The sequence below is a fragment of the Carassius gibelio genome, chromosome A22 (genome assembly GCF_023724105.1).
Source record: "Carassius gibelio isolate Cgi1373 ecotype wild population from Czech Republic chromosome A22, carGib1.2-hapl.c, whole genome shotgun sequence".
Classification (NCBI taxonomy): domain Eukaryota; kingdom Metazoa; phylum Chordata; class Actinopteri; order Cypriniformes; family Cyprinidae; genus Carassius; species Carassius gibelio.
The window spans coordinates 12,920,688-12,934,576 of NC_068392.1; the positions used below are offsets into that span (position 1 = coordinate 12,920,688).

The 13,889-nt window shown below is 39.1% G+C and overlaps 1 protein-coding gene across 10 annotated transcripts; it reads left to right on the plus strand.

Annotated features, from left to right (window-relative positions):
• Positions 1 to 1,967: 1,967 nt before the first annotated feature.
• On the plus strand, positions 1,968 to 13,659 carry LOC127942788 (ribosome-binding protein 1-like). Of its 10 annotated transcripts, XM_052538733.1 has the most exons (30): positions 1,968 to 2,061; positions 4,024 to 4,668; positions 4,819 to 4,905; positions 5,053 to 5,161; positions 5,280 to 5,428; positions 5,523 to 5,645; positions 5,846 to 5,998; positions 6,087 to 6,205; positions 6,671 to 6,824; positions 6,971 to 7,109; positions 7,285 to 7,418; positions 7,553 to 7,578; positions 7,692 to 7,799; positions 7,922 to 7,984; positions 8,064 to 8,124; positions 8,200 to 8,234; positions 8,345 to 8,432; positions 8,732 to 8,824; positions 9,022 to 9,114; positions 9,221 to 9,316; positions 9,397 to 9,486; positions 9,962 to 10,054; positions 11,052 to 11,123; positions 11,272 to 11,364; positions 11,517 to 11,600; positions 11,672 to 11,737; positions 12,049 to 12,132; positions 12,776 to 12,856; positions 12,992 to 13,135; positions 13,259 to 13,659. In XM_052538733.1, the coding sequence occupies exons 2-30, from the start codon at positions 4,057 to 4,059 to the stop codon at positions 13,292 to 13,294; spliced, it is 3,285 nt and encodes a 1,094-aa protein (XP_052394693.1). In that variant the 5' UTR covers positions 1,968 to 2,061; positions 4,024 to 4,056; the 3' UTR covers positions 13,295 to 13,659. The 10 variants fall into 10 exon arrangements, with proteins under 10 accessions (XP_052394693.1, XP_052394688.1, XP_052394689.1 ...); XM_052538728.1 differs by having other exon boundaries at positions 4,024 to 4,905; XM_052538729.1 differs by having other exon boundaries at positions 4,024 to 4,833; positions 4,981 to 5,161.
• The last annotated feature ends 230 nt before the right edge of the window (positions 13,660 to 13,889 follow it).

Sequence of the window (13,889 nt, forward strand, 5' to 3'; positions counted from 1 at the left end):
TCCTGTGTCCGTCTTTCATTTTTTTCAATATTATCTCATGCCTTTTTGATGTGCCGTCCAATCAACACATCTTGGAAGCGGACTTATCAGCTGGGTTATACTCAGCAGCGTCCTGTAATAAGACATCAGCATGGGAAGGGATGTCTCAGTACTAAGTAAACTGATTCCCTGGCTGTTTGTTGATCTGTAGACTGTCCTTTTCTTCATCAGGTCTGGAAACGATGTGTGAATGGCTTCCCTCCAGATGAGCGACGATGTTTTACCTGGCCTCGCTTTAAACAGGTTCCGAGAAAAATAAAGATTCTGTGTTAGTGCGAGTGGGTGGATTTGTACAATGTTGACAGTGTTTTAGAAGTATCTCCAAAAGTTCAATGACCTTTGGAGCGAAGCTTTAGGGGAACATGGACTGATGCAAGGTTTAAATGGAGGCAGGCTGAATAAAACCTCTAAAATGTTCTTGTTAGAAGAGTTTGCATCATTTTGTAGATTATTTGGTGTACTCAATTACATATTATGTGTATAGATGCAGTACATGCAAAGGAAAATACAATCTTAGAGTAACGTCACTGCAATTTTATCTCACTTTTCACACTTTCATTTTGTCACAATTGCAAATTTATCTAAACTGACTGTGGCTTTATTTTGCCTAATTGAATCTATTTCTCAAAATTGTAAGTATTTCTCTTAAATTCTGACTTTTCGCTAATTGCACATTTTGCTAATTGCACATAATTTTCATGTTATAGTATGCCTCATAATGTGTCTATATAAGGCCTCCATACTTAAAAAGTAATTGCATGTCTCATCAACAAGATACATGTTTCAAGCTGACATTCACCTGTAGGCTGAGTTGCACACTTAAGTTCTCAATCTTAGGGGATTGTTAAGATATTTAACTCAATAATGGTTGCATCTCAGCAAGCACCACTAACAATAATCACACAAACATTACAAATTCAGTATAAATTTGTTAGCAAAGGCTTTAATCATTAGAAAACAGAGCAGCAAACGACCCTGCTTGTTTAGGCTACTCAATAAATAACAGGTCAAGCATGCATTTTCGGAGTGGCTTCAGTCAATTATTTCTCATCTTCACCACGTATACAGCACAACCTAACCTAACAAACAGTAGCACAACACAATTAGACTCTCTTCGCACAAATGTGAACTATTGATCTTTGTGACATTTCTTTGCCCTTAGTGTAAACTGTAGCTATCACAGATTACTGGAAGTCTTCAGAGCTAATAATTACATCACCTACACACATTTGAGAGGAACATGTTGTCATTTAAGCCTTATTGACGCTGATAGGGGAAAGATAATGGTTTTTGCAATTGCTAGCAAACATGTTTCCCAATTTTCTCCCCTTCTATTTCAGTCAAGGCTGATGACACATGCTTTCTTGCACCTTAACTCTCAAATTGTAGTGTTGTTTTCTACGGTAAGCGTTTAAACCAAAAACCATAACCCTAAGAAGCCCAGAATACAGAAATTAATAATGTTAACCATGTGGCTTTGAGACTTGTGCCTGGCCGAGGTTTAAATAGGGGTAAAATCTCAAACCATAACCGTATATGGTTGCCATTTAAACAAAAATAGGTCAATGAAATGAATACGTAAGTGTTTTAGAAAGAGATTGGGGCAAACTGTCTTAGAAAAATACTCCAAGCCCATCCCACAAAAGTGCCGGTCTTTATGAAATATCAAACTACCGTAATACTAACCACCAAAATACTTTTGTAAGGGCAATATTACAAAATTGGAGTCTTCAATGTTTAAATAATGTTTTTGAAGTATTTCATTCGATATTTTATGTTAATATTTCAAACACTTCCATCATTCACTTCCATCAAAACACTCGCAGTCGGTCCTCAGCTCCACCGTATGCTTTGGATACTATGCGTGACGCGATTGGTTTAAAGAGCTTTGATTGACAGGCGCTCATCCAATCAGATGTGAGCATCAGATAGCGTATCCCCTTCATAGGCGGGCGCTGCGCAAAAAGTGCCACGACTCCAAAAGTCAGCGGCGATTCTTAATCACTGTGTGTTTGACCTAAGGTAAGCGTTTTATCACTCTTTATGTGTGTTTTCTCCACCAGTGCTGCGGTAATATCAAGTGGCTAAAGTTTGCCAGTCTAACTAACGGTGGTGTTGAAACTGTCCTTGTTTAGGTTGGTAGTGTTTGAAAATAATTTGCATTCTCTAATTAGTTTGAACTTGTGTGTTGTGGTGATCTGATTCAAAAGTTTTGCTTCTGCGTGAAGAGAACGTGTCTGTTATTTTTTATAGTTTCATACTTCCTTTTGATGTGCCTTGGTTGGCTTTATAGTACCGTTTTGAGTAACGGGATTTTCTGCCTTCTGTCTTTTTGCATTTGATTTAAAATGTTGAAATGATTTTTATCCTTAAAAGCGTCTTTAGACTTTAACACTTAATAATCATCATATATCCCTGTTTACCTTTAGTTTCCAATTACCTTTCATTGCGTTGTTCATGCGTCTAATATTCTCCTGTATGTGTGATGCTTAAGTGGCAGTTCATTCAAGAAGAAAATGGTTAAAAAAAATAACAAACTATTCGATTGTATCAAACCAAAGTAATCATTAAGTTGAAAATTGGGGGATAAAACCGCTTTGTTTAATAAGCTTTAAAGAGAGCAGATGAGCTGGAATTCTATTGGTGGTTCTTATGTAACGTCAGCAGTGTTCCTGCAAGGGTTAATATCCGACAAAAGAAAGCAGCCTGCTTTCATTTGATGTGGAGTATGTGTCCTGCATATAGGAGCTCTGTATTTCCTGTCTGCTAAGGTTTCTCTCTTCTGGTCTTCACATGTGGATCCAAAATTGTGATCATTTCAGGAAAGTATTTGCAAGAAGGAAAAAAATTTAAAAACTTTTTGATACAGTATTTCTTTAGACCCAGACCTGAGGAGTTCATGATCACATTCCATGCGCTTTCACTAACAAACCATCAGTGTTACCATGTTATTGGACATGTACCATATTAATAATATTGGGTTCTTTGAAGTAATTCATAAATATTGTTTGGAACAAGTACTGTGGTATCACCATCTGGTATCATCATAGTGCTATAGCACCACCACAGGGCTTTTTGAAGGTGCTCTTTAAGGCTATTCTATAAAAACAAAGCAGTTTATAATGCATGTGTTAAGTTATATGCTGTAAAGAGTATTTAGTTTAAGCCCTATCAGCATTCCTCCTTACCTGATCGCCTGAGGCAGATATTTAGATTCCCCCTCTATAGAAATTCCAGGCTAGTGTAAGCGTGAGGTTAGGGGAAGGTTATTATGGTCTGCTGCACACAGACCTGTCCTCTGGAAACTGATTGTGAATGAGGAATGTTGAGGACCGTGGTCTCAGTGTGGTGTTGCATGAAATAGTGGGAAAAAGTTATGGCGGTGCTGGCTTCAGGGAAATTAACTTTTTTTTTTTTTTTTTTTTAATTTGAAGGGGAGGAGATTTTTCAGTGCCTCAAGGCATCATTTTTACTGCCACCCACTCAGCATTGTGCAACCAGTTTTTTGCCCTTTTATGTAAGCTCAACAACACATGACTAGCCAAATGATTAATACACAACCAAGATGGAAATATGGCTTCTAGGTGACAAATATGCTTGTAGGATATTTCTGACAGTAACTGAAAGCTTTTGCTTTATCTTGATACTGCATCAACACAAACAGGTGTATCCTAAAGACCAATATACCAGTTTAACAACACTTTAGTGTTTCTTGAATAATATATTTCAAAACATTATGTAGGCCCATTTATGAAGACATCTACAACTGGATAGAACTTGTTAAATTGGCCATCTGCCTCAATGTAAATGTTATGATGCAAAAATGCAACAAGTTTTAGTGTAGCTTTTTATGTCTGTTCAAGAAAAAAGAAGTTCATGTTTAAAAAAAGTTCTTGGTACTTGTAGGAAATGCTAGGACGTGGTTGTTGTTGTTAACATTCAACAATCCTTAACATTAAATAGTCCTTGTTTGCATATTTGTAGGATCGGGATTAGAAGGGAAAGGACTGCGCAAAGATGGATGTGTACGACCCTCAAACTCTGGGAATTGTGGTGTTTGGTGGCTTCATGGTGTTCTCTGCAATTGGCATTACGCTTGTGTCAACATTTTCCATGAAGGAGACATCGTATGAGGAAGCATTGGCCAAACAGAAGCATGACTCTGACAAGATCCAACCCCAGCGCTCTGACAAGAAGAAAAAGGCATCTGAAAAGAAAAACAAGACCAAGAAGGAGAAGCCAAATGGGAACCTTTCAGAGCCTGAGCCTATCCATGAACCTGTGGTTGAGAACGGTGAGCCCAATGCAGCGCCCCAAGTTAAACTAGAACTGGAACCCCAAACTGAACCTTTGCCTGTTCCTGAACCTGAAGTTAAACCCAAGCCTGTTGTACCTGAACCAGCTCCTAAGATTGTTAAGTGTGCGGTCCCTCCCACTGTAAATGCTGTGGTGGCCCCACTAGCTCCTTCCCCCAAGGAGAAGAAAAAGAAGTTGGCCAAGGTGGAACCGGCCCCAGTCAAACCTGTAGAGGTCCCAGAAGTTGTAGTTAAGGTGGAACCAGTAGTTGCAGAGGTGGCAGTGAAAGCAGCTGTTGCCACTGAGGTTGCTCCTTCCCCCAAGGAGAAGAAAAAGAAGAAGTTGGCCAAGGTGGAACCGGCCCCAGTCAAACCTGTAGAGGTCCCAGAAGTTGTAGTTAAGGTGGAACCAGTAGTTGCAGAGGTGGCAGTGAAAGCAGCTGTTGCCACTGAGGTTGCTCCTTCCCCCAAGGAGAAGAAAAAGAAGAAGTTGGCCAAGGTGGAACCGGCCCCAGTCAAACCTGTAGAGGTCCCAGAAGTTGTAGTTAAGGTGGAACCAGTAGTTGCAGAGGTGGCAGTGAAAGCAGCTGTTGCAACTGAGGATGCTCCTTTCCCCAAGGAGAAGAAAAAGAAGAAGTTGGCCAAGGTGGAACCGGCCCCAGTCAAACCTGTAGAGGTCCCAGAAGTTGTAGTTAAACGGGAACCAGTAGTTGCAGAGGTGGCAGTGAAAGCAGCTGTTGCCACTGAGGTTGCTGCCCCCCCTAAAGCTGAAGAACCCAAAACTGAAGCTCCAACCAAAAAGAAGTCTAAGAAGAAGCCTGAGCCAGGTGAGTTTCCTTTAGACATATCCATCTTGAATCTAGGACAGATGTAATGGTAGCCATTTAAACTTGCACTCCTTGCAATACCCTCATCAGTCCATCCTAATTTTGAATTTCTTTTAAGTGGTTTCTGTGGAAATGGTCGATGCTCCCCAGCCATCAGCATATAAAACTGTGGTTTCCAGTCTGACTAGTGCATCATTCAATGAGTCAGAGATACAGAAACTCTTTGAGATCATCAGCAAGAAGGCAGGAAAGGACTCCTGGCAACTGGTACAAATTCTACACCAGATCAACCATTCTTCAAACCCCTAATACTTGTCTCTTTCTGTTAGCACTCATATATTTTTCCTTCTTTTATCGGTAGGCATCTCAAAAGGGTGACCCAATGGCGGCATTGAAGAAGCAGCTTGAGGAAAAGGAAAAGCAGCTGACCACTGAGCAGGGAAACGTAGCTGCAGCCAAGACCCGTGTCAGGGAGCTTACCAAGGTGACACCTATCAACATGCATAGCTGAACAAACAAGGTTCAAGCTAGTTTCCACTCTTGATCAAGCTTGAGTGACTTGAGTTGTCCTATAGGACCAATAATGACGTTGATCAAAAATATGTCCTATTTGGCAAATTGACATTAAACTTGAGGATCTGGTTGGTAAACAATATCTCTGACTCACATTGTTCTGGGTAATAGGAGCTGAGTTCTGCAAAGAGCAAGGTGACATCTATAGAGACCCATATGAGCTCTGAGCTGAGCACCCGTGGCCAGGAGATTGCTGCTCTTCAGGCTCGTATACAGGATTCTGACCAGGAGCATGTCAAGGAGACACAACAGCTCAACAGCAAGGTCACCAGCTTCTCACAAGTTCCTTCTCACGAAGCTGACTAGTATGTTGTCAGGTTATTGAATGGTTTGTTTGTTTGTGTGGCCACAGATCCAAAGCCTGCAGGAGCAGCTGGAGAACGGACCGAATGCTCAGCTGGCCCGTCTGCAACAGGAGAACTCCATTCTCAGAGATGCCCTCAATCAAGCCACTAGCCAGGCCGAAAGCAGGTATTGCCATCGTAACCTTATAGTGTATCCAATGAAGTGTCAAACTTTGGTGTAACTCTTTCCACTCCCCTATAGATTTAAAAAAAGTGGTGGATGCCAAACTGGGTGGGAAAAATCCAATAACCTGAACAGAGGGAGACATATCTAGGGACCAGAGATTTGAGCTTGGGTTTCTTTGACTTGGACCAGTAAACAATTGCCCAGAACACACTAACAACCATACAGCAATGAGCTAAAATGCTCTCAGAAGACCTTAGCAACCACTAAGGTCTAGGTCAACCATCTGACTATTTGTGAAATTGCATTTGATTGGTGCAGAAATCACAGTTGTTAGAACATGCTATGGAGATGCAGGATCGAATCTGGTCTACACACCCCAAACTAGCTTTGAACCTGCCTCCGTGTATAAAATGTCACATCCATCCATTTCTTCTATGTGAATCTGTGGCTTTTTCATGCACACAGGCAGAATGCAGAGTTGGCAAAGTTGCGTCAGGACTGTGTGCATCTCAGCCAAGAGCTGAATGAGCGCACGGCCGCTCAGCAAGCTGAAGAAGAGAGCAGGAAGACTCTGGAAACAAAGATGGCGGCTGCCGAAGAACAGCTAGCACAAACAAAAGTAGGCCACACATACTGTCAGGCTCCAAAAACACAAAGCACTATCCTTTGCTTTAGATTTAACTTAAATTTTGAGCTTTTACACAATTTTAAATGGTTGCTCTGGGGTGAACTGTTCTTTTAACTAGTCCTTCTGTCTGTGTTTAGGTGTCCCATGGGGAAGCAAAGCAGGCTCTGCAGAAGAAGTTGGATCACGTCACTGAGGAACTCCGTGAGGCTCAGCAGAGCAGCACCACCCTTCAGGCTCAAGCAGACGCAGCAAAGGAGCAAGCCAAGACCCTCACCGGTCAGTACACACAAACACACACATCTTTCTCTTGATATGAATATGAGTGGTCCCTTGACTCAGTTCCCGGATGGGGGAAAAAGTCAGTTTTAGAAGACATTTAAAGGAGCCATATTCTATTTGTAGCATTTTATGTTTTTGTAATTTTTAAAATGGGAATTATTTATTCTTTTAGAACTCCAGGAGCGTATGCGTGCTACAGAGACGGAGCTGAAAGACAGATGTGAAGAGCTGGAGATACTGAGAGCACAGCTGTCTCAGGAAAAGCCCTCTGTGGAGACGGAAGCAGCAGAACAGGCGGAGGTCCAGGTACACATATTTGTCACTCTGATATGGTTGCCATTGCAATGCACCAAAATCAGGTTAATATCAGATACTGTACTGCATGTAACTTTCGGAATGAATAATTATACTGTTCTCATCCCTGTTTTGATTCCGTACAGAAGGAGGTTGAACATTTGAGGAGCAGGTAATGTGAACTCTGTTTGGATTCATATGATTGAATTACTATGTGTCGTTTTTATTACTACTGTTTGTTTTTTGTTTTTTTTGATGGTAGTATTTCGATGTATTTGTTTGCAGTCTGAAAGAGAGGGAAGACCAGCTGACCTCACTGGACGCAGAGCTTCATCAGCTGAGGGAGGAGCTTGACACCGTAAAAAGAACTCAGGCTGAGGAAACTCTGAATAGGTATGATATCTTCAAATTTAAGATGGACTCAATCACATCTATTGTCACCAGAACTTCAGTTATCTGTACATACCGTATGAAGCTCTCTAGTCTCTGATCCAAACATGGACCCGTTTTTTCAGGGTAAATGAGGCCAACACCGAACGGAAGGAATACACCGCAGAGATCGACCAACTTAAAACCAGGTATGCAATACAGCTGCTGCTTTCTTTAAGTCGGTTTCCTAGACTATTTAGATTGAGTTTCTTTCTCTCTTTCCATCAGTCTGAAAGAGAAAGAGGATTTGGTGGCATCCCTACAGGCTCAGCTGGATAAAATGGAAAGTGTGAGTGGAGCATTTGATAATTTAATATTTCCATGTGCGTAACACGTTAATTGATTTATAACTGTATATCAACAGGCTGGTACCACTGTAGCAGAGGCACCATTTGAGAAGTAAGAGATTATTATTAATAGTTATTTATTTTATTTTTTTAGATATTTTTAAATTAAATTTTTATTTTTTTTATGCTTTTGATAATGACTTTTGGTTTTTTTGGTGTCAGTCTGGAGAAGGATGCACGCATGATCTCACTGGAGGAGGAACTTCAACAGCTTAAAGAAGAGATGGAGAGAATTAAGGCCAAGAGCAATGTGAATCCATCTATACTCTACCTTTCTATCCATACTTATCCAACTTGTCCATTACTGCCTATCTGTCCAGGCGTATTTAATCACCCTTCTGTCTACATCAAGTCTGTCCTAATCTACCCACTCATTTGTCTATATCGATCTATGCCCATCATATCTGCTCTGCACATCTGTTCATATCTAACCTGTCTGTCCATCCATATCTAAATACCTGCCAGTTCATCTGTCTATCCCTTAGTCCTTCGGCTCTAAATTACAAATCTATCCACATCTGATTGTTGTGTCTTGATGTGTGTGTTCAGGAGCTGTGTGAGAAGAACTATGCTGCGGTGGAGGCTTTGGCTTCTGCTGAGAGGCTGAGTGAAGAAAGACTGAGCCAATCCAAGGCTACACAGGTAACCCTGATATACACGCACCGTATAAACACACACTTAATTGTTCATCTACACAAAAACCATGAAGAATGGCATGTTCATTATCATCAAAATGCAGTAGTTGGCTAAAACTACTAAACATTTCATGTGGTATAATTCAGTTCAAGTGATCAAAGGTGTGTGTGTGTGTGTGTGTGTGTGTGTGTGTGTGTGTACAGAGTGAAATTGAGCAGCAGCTGAGCTCTTTTCAGACAGACACCAGAAACGCCTTCCAGAAACTCTTCCCTCACATCAGCATAGAAACACAACAGGTTAGAATTTTTTTTTTTTTTTTTTTTTTTTTTTAACGACATTTAATACGTGTTGATTAGTTTTCGAGCAGGTATGGGTCATTTAATTTAAAAAATCATGTTTTAGTCCAACTGGCTGGAAGCTTTCACACATGAAGCACAGAAGACCCTGGCACACAGTCCAGCAGAACAGCAGCACACAGAGTCAAGCTCCGATTTGACGGTGAGAGATCATCATCACATATCTTCAATGCACGTTTTTTTCCTTCTCATGCTTGATGCTCATCTGAAAATATGTGTCAGGATTTGCAGCAGAAACTCGCTCTGTCAGAGGAGAGCCAGAGATCACTTCAGGCAGAGTGTGAACAGTACAGAACAACTCTCAGTGAAACGGTATAGCGATACACATTTATCATTCAAATATAAACTAGACACTTTTTTTTTGAATCTGCAAAAAGTACTTTTTGCAGATTTTACTGATTTACCAGTTTAGACTGATTTATACTCACATGAGACTTCAGTCATATCAATGAAATTGAAAAAAATAAATCTAAATAAATAAAAAAAACTGCTCCTTTGGCTGCAATATTGAGATCAGGTTGCCTTTTTTCATACATCCAAGCCAGTAGGTGTCAGTAAAGACCTGAAGAGAAAGAATTCACAATGAATTAAAGGATTTACAGACTAGGTGGTGAATATCTAGAAAGAAAGAAAAAAAAAATCTTGCTTTACAAGATATGGCTATAGAATAACCCCTTCATTATCAATCTCATAATGTATATCTTTAAAACGCAGAATAAAACTATAATATCAAATTCTGTAAACGTTAACTTTTTAGCTCTAAAATTTTTCATGGTGTTTTACACAGGAGAGCATGCTGAAAGCTCTGCAGAAGAGTGTCGAGGACGGTGAGCTTACATGGAATTCAAAGATTTCAGATGCTGAGCAGCAAAAACAGGCGGTAAGAATTAACTTTTACTACACCGAATGGTTTTGCTCTGTCATCGTTCACCCCAAAAATTAAAATTTACCCCATGATTACCGAGTTATATATAAAAAAAAATGTCCTGGCTCTTCCAAGCTTTATAATGGCATCCCTTTTTTTTTTTTTTTTTTTTTTTTTTTTTTCTTCAGTAGTCCAAAAGAAGCCCCCAAAAAAATGCATCCATCATTAAAAAGTCCTCCTACCGGCTCCGGGGGTTAATAAAGGCCTCTTGAAGAAATGTGATGTGTTTGTGTAAGAAAATTATCCTTATTTAAAACTTTATTAACCGTGATCTCTAGCTTCCGTTAACTGTTGTACATGTGAACACGAGAAAGTGATGTTCCAGTGGAGGACACAGTCATAGCGTAAGATCTGGTGAGAATATGCTACTGTCACGAGAAGCCAGTTTTGTTTACAGGAACAAAGGAAAACCAGTTTCCTCTTGGCTTATATTGGAATCCTCCAAGTTTCTTCTTTATAAATCCTCTTTTGGACTTCTAATTCGTGACTGGTGTTTTGTCTTGCTCTCTCCTCTGCGATTTGGCTTTCGTATTTTCTGAGCAGAGTTTACGCTACACCTACGTCCTACATAATCCGCTGGAACGCCACTCTCTTGTGAACAAGCGTACAACATTTAGTGGAAGCTAGAGATTGCAGTTTTAAATTGAATATTTTTATTACAAAACTGCATCAGTTTGCTTTAGGAGGCCTCTTATTAATCGTGTTGGGCAGTTTTGATTGTGGATGGATGCGCTTTAATGGACTTCTTGTGGACCACTGATAAATAACACCCATTCACTGCCATTATAAAGCTTGGAAGAGCCAGGCCATTTTGTTTAAATATATAATTTGGACTGGATTCGTCTGAAAGCAGAAAGTCATACACACCTAGAAAGGCTTGAGGGTGTGTAAATTATGGGATGATTTCATTTTTGGGTTAACTATCCCTTTAAGCTATATGGCTCTCCCACAGGCCCTGGATCAGGTGAAGGTCCTAGAGGAGACGATCGAGAAGATAAATGCAGAAACACAAGACACAGATCAGGTGCATGCTTACATTTAGCATTGTTCTTCAGTTTTGGCGATGTGTTATCGGGTTTCTGACTCATGTTGCTTCAATACCAGATGAGTTTTTCTTTCTATGAGAAACTGCACATGTTCTAACAGATGTATAATTTCTTGGTTCTTTGCAGCTGAAGGGGCAGGTGATGCTTTTGGAAGCACAGCTGGAGAAACAACTGGAGTCCATAACCATCAGTCAAACATATGCAGAAGAGATGTCTCAGGTAAAACGACCAACTGATTTAATAAGGTTATTTAACTTTTTCATTTATTTTCTTTCTTTTTGTTGGTTCTATTATAATAATGTTTAATTTAAGAAGTCTTTACCCAAGGAAGGTAAAATGACTCACTATGGGGCTGTTTTTATTCTTCTCAGCTGAAGGCATTGCTCTCGGAAACTCAGGTCCAGCTGGTGTCAGCCAAAGCGGAGGCTCAGGGACAGAGAGCAGAACTTTCACTGGTAAGTTTCTCTTGGGTTTGTCTCAGGTGAACGCATGGCTTTGTACTTTGAGTGACAGCTGTGCGTTACAGGTCAGGCAGGAGATACAGGAAGTGACTCTGCAAGTACAGAAACAGGAGAGTGCACAGTCTACTCAGGTCAATACTGGTTGTGCATTTATTAACTGTATCTGTTTCATTTTCCAGTTTGTGTTTTGTCCATCTCGTGTTCTTTGTCTTTCATAAAAGCCTTTTGGTGAAGGAGGGTGTAGCATGGATTATGTGTCATATGCTGCCTGGCCTAAAGACAGCTCCCTGATCAATGTTGTTGTTGTTGTTGTTGTTTTTTAGTTTGTTTGTATTGAGCGATTTTTAATGTGTGCATCTATATGCTGTTGTGTCCTACTGTGTGTGTGGGTGTGTAACTGTGACAATTTGAATCTTATACTCCCCAATGTGAAACTTCACAGGTGAAAACAGAGCTGGAGGAGGAAACAAATAAAGTGCAGACAGAAGAGGACATTCGACAGCAGGTTGCAAAGCACTATGAACAGGTGACTCATTTCAGAGGGATTTTTGGATCTCTTTATTCTGGATAACATAAAAGCTAGTCCTATTATTATTATTATTATTATTATTATTATTATTATTATTATTATTATTATTATTATTATTATTATTATTAAGGTCTCCAGCAAATAGAAATCAATAGAAATACCAATAGGACCTAAATTAATCTAATTTAATAAAAAATCTATTATAAATTCCTTTCATTTGGGTTTACTTTATATTTAGACTTAATTCAATTTGAGTTGATCTTGATTTATTTTGAAGTGATTTAATTTCAACTTAACTAGTTTGTATTCAATTTATTTCTACTTTTTTAAAAATGTAATTGTTTTTATATTAATTAAATATTTGTTAGTATTATTGCCAGTTATTTTTTTTTGTTATTAATTCTTTTCACTGTTGATCTGAGATTTTGATTTTGTTTTAAGTTAAGCTTGTTAATTTTCTTTTTTTTAAAATTGCATTTATTTTGTTTTCATTAGATTTTAATAAGTTTTTAATTTTAGTATATAATTTAGTTCGTTTTTAATTTCTTATGTATTTTATAAAATTTGAGTTACTATTATGTAGACTAGTATTCACAATTTAAAATTCTTAGGCCTTTTATATATGTATTTTTCCTCTCAGGCTCAGAAGTGCGTCTGGGATCTCGAAGCTCAGTTAGAAAAGTTGCAAGCTGCTGGAGAAGGACCGACTGCAGAACTTAAGGTCTCCGTCAGAGATTTATTCATAGAAATGAAGAAGAGCGCAATATTATGTTGCCACATTCAAATAACGTTTAAACGAGCGTACTTAGGAGCTCTGCTCTCTAACAGTGTATATTGTTGCATGTGTCTGTGTCAGGAGAGACTGGAGAAAGAGAAGAAGCTGACATTAGACCTCGGCCAGGCAGCCACTAAACTTCAACAGCTTCTGAAAAGCACTCAGGAAGAGCTAGACAAAGAGACCGAGACAGTGAAGAACCTGCAGGAACAGTTACATGACAAGGTACATTATAAACTCTTTCCAAACAATTGCAAATGTAGGGCTGTCAAACTTTGCCAAGCTTATTTCATATGGAATGTATCAGTAAACTTTTTTTTTTTTTTTTTTTTTTTTTTTTGTCTACAGGAAGCTGAAGAGTCTAAAGAAGGGACGTCTGTTTGACAGAATAAACCCAACAACCCAAGTGCCTTATTTGTTCTCAAGCATGATTTACTTTTGTATTCTCTGCTACTGTAGCAAATATGCTGACTGTTATTAGCCAGCGAGGAAGCATATCAATATATTTTGATCATTAGGTGATTTGAACACCGCTCACAGTGTTAAAAGGGAGCAGTGCTCGAGTGAAAGCTACATCGAGTGAAAGATACTCATGCAATCGCTCTTTATCTTTTGTTTGCATGTTCTCATGAGGGTCAATGGAAGGAACATTTCATGATGCAGCAATGCAAGACAAGCTACTACACTTTTGTAGTTCAGCTGGTAACAAATGTGACGATAATGATATAATAATAAACGATGTACTTGAACATGTGGGTTGATCTTTACTTAATCAAGTAGTTTTGGACTACGGTATTGGAGAGTTTGTGGTCATTGTTGTTGTTGTGTTTTTTTTTTTTTTTTTTTTTTTTTTTTTTTAAGAAATGCACACAATGTCAACAAGGAAGCAACACATTCTTACTATTCTATTATTCCTATTTTATTTCAAATACACAAATACATTCTTTAAATTTTCTATTTGTCAAAACATCCTGGGGGA

What these genes read in the sequence shown, in the direction of transcription:
- LOC127942788 (XM_052538728.1), top strand. Translation starts at nt 4,057, where the DNA reads ATGGATGTGTACGACCCTCAAACTCTGGGAATTGTGGTGTTTGGTGGC. An exon ending in AGAGTGCACAGTCTACTCAG is followed by an intron (nt 11,738 to 12,048) that starts GTCAATACTGGT and finishes GAAACTTCACAG; the next exon opens with GTGAAAACAGAGCTGGAGGA. An exon ending in TTGCAAAGCACTATGAACAG is followed by an intron (nt 12,133 to 12,775) that starts GTGACTCATTTC and finishes TTTTCCTCTCAG; the next exon opens with GCTCAGAAGTGCGTCTGGGA.